The 9,793-nt window shown below is 34.5% G+C and overlaps 2 protein-coding genes across 6 annotated transcripts in view; one reads left to right on the top strand and one right to left on the bottom strand.

Annotated features, from left to right (window-relative positions):
- LOC111808423 (GRF1-interacting factor 3-like) overlaps positions 1 to 9,793 on the bottom strand; it is an 81,275-nt gene that overhangs the window by 71,004 nt on the left and 478 nt on the right. The window lies entirely within an intron of this gene.
- On the top strand, positions 1,022 to 5,233 carry LOC111808421 (deoxyhypusine hydroxylase-B). 4 transcript variants are annotated; one of them, XM_023694373.1, is made up of 8 exons: positions 1,022 to 1,299; positions 1,670 to 1,803; positions 1,906 to 2,141; positions 2,266 to 2,404; positions 2,654 to 2,780; positions 3,712 to 3,830; positions 3,931 to 3,998; positions 4,871 to 5,233. In XM_023694373.1, exons 1-7 carry the CDS (start codon positions 1,125 to 1,127, stop codon positions 3,961 to 3,963), a joined length of 963 nt encoding a protein of 320 aa, XP_023550141.1. In that variant the 5' UTR covers positions 1,022 to 1,124; the 3' UTR covers positions 3,964 to 3,998; positions 4,871 to 5,233. The 4 variants fall into 4 exon arrangements, with proteins under 4 accessions (XP_023550141.1, XP_023550140.1, XP_023550139.1 ...); XM_023694372.1 differs by lacking the exon at positions 4,871 to 5,233 and adding an exon at positions 4,077 to 4,240; XM_023694371.1 differs by lacking the exon at positions 4,871 to 5,233 and adding an exon at positions 4,069 to 4,240.

Below are 9,793 nucleotides of genomic sequence, written 5' to 3'. Positions count from 1 at the left end.
ACTCTGCATGAATCCATTGAACTTGTAGATTATCTTTTAAATGCGTCTCTTTGGGACATTTTTTATTCTTTTTATTCGTATATTTTCAATTATATTGTTATCGTTGTGCACATTACGTGCTTAAACTTTTGTTCTTTTTAACAGAAATTTTGAGATATGCTTTGGAAGTGATGTCAGAATTCTAATAGATTATTTAAAAATTTTGGCTTCAAAACAATTAAAGATATCTGATACTTATTTTTCAATGCATTATTTATATTTATAGAAATTACAATAAATAATATTTGTATTTATTTTATATAATTAATTCTCTCGTATATTGATTATAAAGGACTACTTTCAATTAGAAACATTTTTTTTTAGAATAGTGTATATATAACCTATTTTATTATTAACTATTAATTGATATAATCTACAAAATATTGATTAACAGTTTAATAAATTATTTATTATGTTAATACATGTTACCGTAAAAATGAATTAAGCAAATAGTCATATTCATTTATATTATTTTATAATAATAAAATAATGTAGTATATTGACATTATTATCATAATTATTGCAATAAAGATGAGGCAAAGAAAGAGAGGTGCAAAAACCATATTTTTTAAGCATAAAATAACAATAATAAATGGAACCTTAATCCAATTTTTTTTTTTTTTAATTTATAATAATTTATTAACGTTAATATAATTTCAAATCTGTAACGCTCGTGACAAATAATTGTTAAAAGTTTAATGAATTTCTTATCTAAGTAAATCAAACTAATTAAGAATTAAATATGTTTATGAGATATAAAGTGTAAATTGTTAAATAATAAAATTAATATTTAAATTATTATAAATTAAAAAATATAGATAATAAATTGTACTATTGAGACAAAGAAATTGATTAAAGATCAAAATAAATTAGATTTATATCTAATTAATATTTTATTTCCAATTAAAATAAATAAAACTAAAAAAAAAAAAAAACCCGCGTTTATTCTACGCAACTCAATTACGAAATTACCCCCATGCCCCAAAATTCTGCTGCGCTAAACTCGAAAGCTCTAACCTTCACGATTTTCGCTCTGTGAAAAACTCTCCCTCCAATTTCCAGTTCTCTACGAAAGGTCCAATCTCATGGCCTTTGTCAATGGCGACGCAGAAATCACCTCCTTCGCCTGCTCTTCAGAGATGGAGAAGTTCCTCTGCGACCGCTTGAACGACCCTTCTCAGCCCATTGCCGAGCGCTTCCGAGCTCTGTTCTCCCTCCGCAACCTCAAGGGCCCCGCCCCTCGCGAAGCCCTCATTCTTGGTAAGCTCAATCATTTTTTTTTCTAAATTTTCCTGTGATTTGAAGTTCGAGTTGTGTTTAATCTGTCAATTTTGTTCTTATTCCGTTTGATTGATTGTCGAAATAAATGCCTTGCAATTTCTTGGAAGTAGTCTGTTTAGTTGTGCCCTCGGGGGTGCTATATGAGAATGGTAATCTGCTATGGAGTTCGTTGATATTGATTGATATTTGGTCGTCGTCTTTATTTAACTTTTACCTCATTGTTATGCTTTTGAACTTGCCTGCTATGGAGAGCCTGAGACATATTTTTCACGTTACGATGTAAGGCTGGAAATATAATTAATTAAGAAGGGGAAAGAAAAACTCATTGTACGTATTTTTCTGTGCTTAGCGACTAGAGATCCTTCGAATTTGTTGGCTCATGAGGCTGCATTTGCATTGGGCCAAATGCAAGATACAGATGCAATCCCAGCGTTAGTGACTGTTCTTAATGATCTTTCGTTGCACCCCATTGTTCGGCACGAGGTGAAATTATAGAGCCCCCTTTGTTATCCTGCTTGTTTTGAATTTGATGTAGTGTTCTGTTCTTCCATCTAACCTATTGTGTTTGCTTCTGTAATGGTGTAGGCAGCAGAAGCTCTTGGAGCTATTGGCTCAGAGAGTAATATTTCTTATTTGGAAAAGAGCTTGGCTTTAGATCCTGCTCAAGAGGTTAAAGAGACATGTGAATTGGCCCTTAAGAGAATTGAACAACTGAAAGATTCTAGTAACGAAGGTGAATCATCCACAGTTGAAAAGTCGCCATTTCTGTCTGTCGATCCAGCTGCCCCAGCTTCTTCTGATTCTTCAGTATGTCAACTTAGGTATGTCGAGGCAATTGTAATAAATGCTATATACTATCAACCTTCTATAATAAGGATGTTGCTTGATAGTAGCTTCTAGTAATGGTTTCTGATTACTTTTGCTACCTCATTTATCCATTTGAAGGGAAATTCTTCTGGATGATGATAAGGGCATGTATGAGCGCTATGCAGCACTTTTTGCTTTACGGAATAATGGCAATGATGAAGCTTTAACTGCAATTATCAACTCTTTAAGATCCAAAAGTGCTCTGCTAAAGCATGAGGTTCGTTTTAATGACCCATAATTTTATTTCACCATATTAACGTGGATTGTAATTTCTTAATGATCATATGTCATTTTTCTTTATTCTCTTTTCGAACTTAGTCTGATCTTGAATTCTTAATTCTTTTACCTTTGGAAACAAACCTAACAGATTTTTGGACAATAATTTAGTTTGAATGCTCAGCATGCCATGCCACTTTGTGGAGACACCATTTCCTGATTTGATGTTGGTACTTTCTGGAATTATTAGGTTGCTTATGTATTAGGCCAATTGCAAAACAAAGCAGCTTCAGATGCTCTCTCCAATATTCTTGAGGATGTTAATGAGCACCCAATGGTTAGACACGAGGCTGCCGAAGCTCTTGGTTCCATTGCAGGTACAATTTATTTGTTGTTTTGTTAAACATGCTTGTTCTTTTGGAACCCAAAAGTATTATTTTTTCCTTCTTTACTTTCTGATAGAAATTTAGAAAGAAAATACAACTGGACTATGTGCTTTGTAAAGAATCCTGAAAAAGACATCTGTTATTGTAGTGTGATGGGTCTTAGTTTTAGTTGTATGATAAATCACAAAAGAAATCATCTGCATACTATCCAAAGTAACTAGTATGTTTTGATCCTTCATTTTTTGACTATCAAGTCATATAAGCTCTTTCAAGACTCAAGAGTGAGGTACAAAAAGGAGGTGTATATTTTTTCTGATGAGGCACACAAAATATGATCCAAATAAGATAACTATTTTATAAATAGAAAACATAGCATCCTGAAACGTGAGCATTACAATAAATTAAAAAAATTGGAGCTTTTTCTGAGAGGCTGTTTAGAAATGTAGGCATCTAATTTTAAGGGGAAGAAAACTTTCAAACTGAAGGCAGAGTGGCACACCCCTTAGTGAGGTTGCTTGCCATGAGTATAAGAAAATTCCTTGATGCTTCCATACTCTAGGCCTAGGGGTGGGTGTGGATTTTTGTAAGGTGTGTGCGTGTGTGTGTGTGTGTGTGTGTGTGTGTGTGTGTGTGTTGGTCCAATAATCTTCTGAAAAGCTTGTTGAGATCGTTTATTAAATGTTTCTTACTACAAAATTCAATATAAAAAATAGGACTTAAACCTTATCTTTACTGAGTTACCTATTAGGAACGTTAGTTCATGAATAGTAGAACTATGCTGGAACATGAAATTGAAGTACAGCGGTAACTGATCAGAAGAAGGATATTTTGTTACGCTAAATAACAAGTTATAGCCGGTGCCTCAGTTGCTGTGTGCTTCTTTATTAATTGGATTATTATTTTGTTTTCATTGTATTTGTAGACGAAAGAAGCATAGCACTTCTCAATGAGTTTGCAAAGGATCCTGAGCCTATTGTCTCGCAGAGTTGTGAGGTTGCACTAAGCATGCTGGAGTATGAAAGGTTGGGAAGATCATTTGAGGTATACATTCTGGACTCCCTGACCATACTTTAATGGATACGTTTTTCTGTATTGTCTGATTAAAATACCTGTAAGTAACTTAAGCTAATGCACCCTGCAGTTCCTGTTCATGCAATCTCCTCAAGTGCAATAAGTTGCAACAAACAGAAAATAACATCAATTGCGAAGGTTAGAATCACCCCCATCTCTTGTTTGTCTGCCACAAATTGATATAGTTAGAAACTGAGAGCTTGTTTAGTTTTATAGGTGATATGCCTTTGACTTAGTGGAGATAGTCAAGATTGGAGCAATATAGACAGTAATTATCTATGTTTATTGTTCCATTTGGATATATCTGAACTTTCCTCAATTGGAACGAAAGATACAGAAATTTTACTAAAAAAGATATTGAAAATTATATATTTTCCACATATTAGAAGATTTCTTTTTCTATTTTTATTTCTTACAACGTTTTTATTCTTTTTACTGAGTAGTCTGTAACAGCCCAAACACACCGTTAGCAGATATTGTCCACTTTGGCCCGTTACATATTGCCGTTAGCCTCACGATTTTAAAACACGTCTATTAGGGAGAGGTTTTCACACCCTTCTAAAGAATGTTTTGTTCCTCTCTTCAACTGATGTGGGGTCTCACATAGTCTGATTGTTTGTCGATTTTTCTCTTTCTCATTTGGTTATGAGAGCCAGAGGGCCATAGTAGCGAACCTCTTGGACAAAGTATGTTGGATATTCGTACTTAGCAAGTTCTAGATTAGCTACAATCAGGTGGAACATTTACGGTTGATACCTCTGCTTGTGTTTACTTATACGAGTTTCAACTTTACCTCTTCAACAGAAAAAATGTTTCCATATAAATGACTTTCTAGAGGCATCTAAAACTTAACTAAAACCAACCCTACCTTCAGTCGGGTTAATCATTTCTTAAACCTAAACCTGTCATCTAAAACTCAACTAAAGCCAACCCTACCTTCAGTCGGGTTAATCATTTCTTAAACCTAACCCAAAAGAAGAAGAAGAAATTGATACGAGTTTGATGGGCAGGCCAACATGAAAGAAGAATGTTTGGTAATGACATCCCTTCCACCTTGCTGTAAAGCCGAAGCAACTGCTGGTGTGATTTAACGTTCAAAAGAAAAGAATATATAGATAAGGCAAAGAACAAGAAATCATTGAATGCATGCATGCATGCTCGAGGTAAGAAAAAGCAACAAATTGGGAGATGCTGAAAAGACAGGGGAATAGGAGGAACTAGATAGGTATATGTATAGGTATAGGCATAGGGATAGAGATAGGTGAGAGAAGAAAGCTACGATCATACTCGAGCAAGCTCGTGAACCTAATGATGGTCTTTCTCTTCTGTTGCCAAACCGATCCATAATAGAATAGCCAAATAGGCGAAGTAGCTACCATAAGTTGTTTCCTAGTTCGAACCCTTTTAGCTACGAAATTTGTACTATTTTCTTGCTATGGAAGGTTACTCTCTCAAATTCATGTCGGAAAACCGAGCAAGCATTAGAATATCAGCAAAATACTGATAGTTTAATAGATTAGATACTTATTTACCTTCCTATCTACTAAATATAATTTAAAAAGTTAGTTAATAATTAAAACTTAATTATTAATAATATGATTATTTTATTTATTTTTATGTGAATTTTAGAGTTTGCGTGCTGCTTACGGCAATGCAATTGATTTGGACATTTTTTTAACGCAAATCCAAATGCTGAGCTGGAAGCAATCAACGTGGTACTTAAGTGGGGCCCGCAGTTAAAATAACATTATTATAAAAAGTGAAAAAGAAAATACCCAAAAACAGAAGGTAAAAAAACAGTATCACCCGCGGGTTACGTCAACGTCACAATCAATAATCTTGTTGGTGACACGTGGACGGCAATCCAGAAATAGAGTGCGGCCATTTTGTAGTTCACTTTAGTCACTGTCACAAATCCCAAATGACCTACCCGGGATGCTTAATAATGCCCACAGCTTCTACTTTTTCATCTCAAGGTTTTGGAATGTAGCTGTTGTATAACCTTTTGTTGGATGTCTCTAGATGTTAAGTCTTTGGGAATTATGAAATGTTGTCCAATTCTTTGAATTATAGATTTAATCTATAAATTTTTAGTTTTTTTTAACATTTTTTTTCTCGGTATTGAGATCGACTAAGTCAAAACTAAATTGAAAAGTCAACTCTGTCGAGAGGACAACATAGTCTCAATGCTGCTATAAAATACGAAAGAAAGCACTACGAAAGGGCTAGAATATTGACACGCTCAAATGTTTCAATGCTACTACAAGTCAACTTCGACAAAAAGATGAGCTCATCTCATTTTATGTCATAACATTTTTTTGTATAGCATTGAGACGCTCGAACGTTTCAATGCTACCATTAGTCAACTTCAACAAAAAAGATGTGTATGCCTCATCTTTTCTACAAGACACTCGTGATATTGTGTGCCTTAAGTTTTTTAGGGTTTTGATCTAATGTTGTATCCAAGTAATGTTTTGACTCTCTCTCTCTGGAATAGATCTTTCCTATCATATGCAATCTTATATATTCTTGGTAGACTCTTACACTTCAAAGTTTGAAGATCAATATAGACAAGAAAAAAAGAATCTTACACCGATCGAGCATCATGCCACAAAGATGCATAAATTTTTTAGTTTTGTAGTGCCAAACTATCGAGTTCGATCAGTTTGAGATATGTTCGAAGCTCGATAGAAGAGAAACCAAAAGGAGATGATATTAATAATATTGGTAGAAGTTGATCTGCTTAGGAGACAAATACTCATTCAAAGTGAGAGACCAGATCCAAGACGCTTACGTGCTATAATAAATGACCTAATACTCGAGAATCTAGGTCTCAAAATAACGAACAAGAATGAGATTGATTGATGAAGTTGTATCTATTCTCCAGAGAACGGGATCATTTTTTTCCGAAAAAGTGATTCCCAGCCCAAACAATTCATCGCAATCTTCTCTCGAGATGAACAACATAAAATAACATATAACAAGCTAATCCAAACACATAAGGTATAGTGGCATTGACTTAGTCACTTTGTCATGTCACCCATATCCATAAACATGTAGGGTTCTTTGTTTGGGACCCATATCCCAAACCCTAATAATTAAGCCTCTCACCCACCTCCTTCCCCTGTGAACAGTCAAGTAGTTTGTGACATGAAATGGGCTACCATTGTGCATGAGATCAACTTCAATGGCTTATCAACAAAGACAAACACAAAGGCATTAAGCCATTTGAGCTTGTTGGCCACTACATGCTTTGTTAGAGCTTTTTCCCTTAAAGAAAATAAAAGCATGCCCATTTAGTCCACTTTACATGGATTGAATGACACTGTTGGACAAGACATTCTCTTTGTGTTCATTCTAAAAGTACTAAGTTTATTGTCATATTCTCATCCACTCACCACTCACTCCATGTTTGATCATGTGAGTATTAGATGTGTAGGGTTTACAAATAAAGAATGAATCTTTTCTCATATCAACATCATTATGAGCTTATGATTGATTTACACAACTCATTTTCATACCACCATGTCAAGACTTACTTCAACAAACATCAAATCATTATCACTTAAATTTCTTCAAGTGTTTCTTTTGCTTAGATCCCAATGTTGGGCACACTTTGTGGGTTGTCTACAAATTCTTATAGCTTAGGTATTCATAGTTTTGGTGTGTTCGATGAATCATTCACACTTCGAGGAGCTAGGATCTCAACGCTTGTCTTTGTGCACTGAGTGTTCTAATAACGCTTATTTGGTCATAGATACAAATGGTATCAGAGACAGATACTGGGCGGTGTGCTAGAGAGGACGCTCGCCCCCAAGGGGGTGGATTGTGAGATCTCACGTCGGTTGGAGAGGGGAACAAAGCATTTCTTATAAGGATGTGAAAATATCTCCCTAAAAGACGCATTTTAAAACCGTGAGGCTGATGGCAATACGTAATGGGCCAAAACAGACAATATTTGCTAGCGGTGGGTGTGGGTTGTTTACGCTACATCTCAACGTGAGCATCCCAATACTATGACGTTTATTTGGTCATAGTTACAAATGGTATCAGAGTCAGACACGGAGCGATGTGTTAGCGAGGACGTTGGGCTTCCAATGGGGTGGATTATGAGATCCCACATTGGTTGGAAAGGGGAACGAAACATTCCTTATAAAGGTGTGAAAATCTCTCCCTTACAGATGCATTTTAAAATCATGAGACTGACGGCGATACATAACAGGCCAAAATGGACAATATCTACTAGTAGTGAGCTTCAGTTATTACACAACATTTCAACGCTTGTCCTTGTGCTAAAATACTGAGCATCCCAATACTATGATGTTTATTTGGTCATAGTTACAAATGATATCAAAGTCAAACACCAAATGATGTGCCAGCAAGGACGCTAGGCCCTCAAGATGGTGGATTATGAGATCCTACATCAGTTGGCCGAGAGGGAAAGAAGCGTTCCTTATAAGGGTGTGGAAACCGCTCCCTAAGAGACACATTTGAAAACCATGAGGCCGACAACCATACGTAACGGATCAAAACAGACAATATCTACTAGCGGTGGACTCAGACTATTACACTACGTCTTAACACATGTCCTTGAGCTAAAGTACCGAGCCTCCCAACGTGCTTATTTGGTCATAGTGACTGAACCCTAGTCTCTCACATGACTACCCTACTTTAGAGCCTCTCAACATTGGCACAATGTCCTTGACTTCCATGAGAGCATAACCAGCTTTTTGTTGTAAATTGTAGAAGTTAAAACATTAGTTGAACAAGATTACAAAGAAGAACACAATTCAAGAACAATCCAGGAAGGAAAGGAAGAGCTAAAGAACAACAAACAAAAAAACAAAGATAAAAGTGCTTAAGAACGGATCAAATTCAAGACCTGCAACAATTTTATGATACCAAACAAGAACAGCTTACCTCATAAATAGATATCCATCAATGGAGAAATGCATGCTTGGCATATCCAGCAGCAGCAGCATATGGATGAAAATTTTGTTGGGGCTCTCTCTTGCATATATATATATATATATATACACACACATGATCCCATATATATTATATATGTATATATATATATATATATATATGAAGTTTTAGATTGATTATGGTGAGTGAACCAATAAAGAAAAGGTGTTAAGCCACCATGCAAAGATGTCAGCTTAACCTAATTTTGTTTTTTTGTTTAATTCTAAATAAATCAAAGACGATTCGGTGTTTTCGTTGTGGATGAAGTGTTTATCTCGATTGTCTCTTCGATGTGACTCCGACATCCACGACCCATGAACATCAAGACACGAGTCTCATTTTAAATTCATTATTTTATGTTATGATTTGAATTAGATATCATCTCTCTTGTGCTTAGAGTTTGGATGGCTCGTTCGGGTTGAGAGACCTGTTTTGACTTATGCTCGAATTGGGTATGTTTGCTTTTCTAATTCACGTGAAGGTTAGTACGTGTAATTTGCTTTTATTCTATGAGACTCGAGTAAATGAGACGTACATGAATGAACCGAGAAGGTGCATAGCGTGCTTTTGATGACTTACTTGATTTTTTTTTAAATACGTATATATTATAATTTATTTTACGAATATACTTTATATTTATTACGAAATCTTCAATATATAATTGAAAATAAATTTAAAAAATTAAATTCTTCTTTCATCACGGACAAAATAGTAAGGTAAAATTCTACTTTCTTTTTGTAAATAAATTTCCTATTTAATAATATTCTCAATTCAATCTAATTTTCATTATTACAATTAATTATCTTTATATTAATCCTAATGTTAAAAATAATAATAATTATAATAAATTCTTAAATTTTCAATAATTTTTTATTTAATAATATTTAAAATACTATTTACTTAATTTTAACTATTTTTATAATTTCAAATATTTATTAAATACAAAATTGAAACTTCAGATCTTA

Source organism: Cucurbita pepo, chromosome LG13 (assembly GCF_002806865.2).
Source record: "Cucurbita pepo subsp. pepo cultivar mu-cu-16 chromosome LG13, ASM280686v2, whole genome shotgun sequence".
NCBI classification, from domain to species: Eukaryota; Viridiplantae; Streptophyta; class Magnoliopsida; order Cucurbitales; family Cucurbitaceae; genus Cucurbita; species Cucurbita pepo.
The sequence above is the reverse complement of the archived record's forward strand: the minus strand, read 5'-3'. Positions and strand labels throughout refer to the sequence as shown.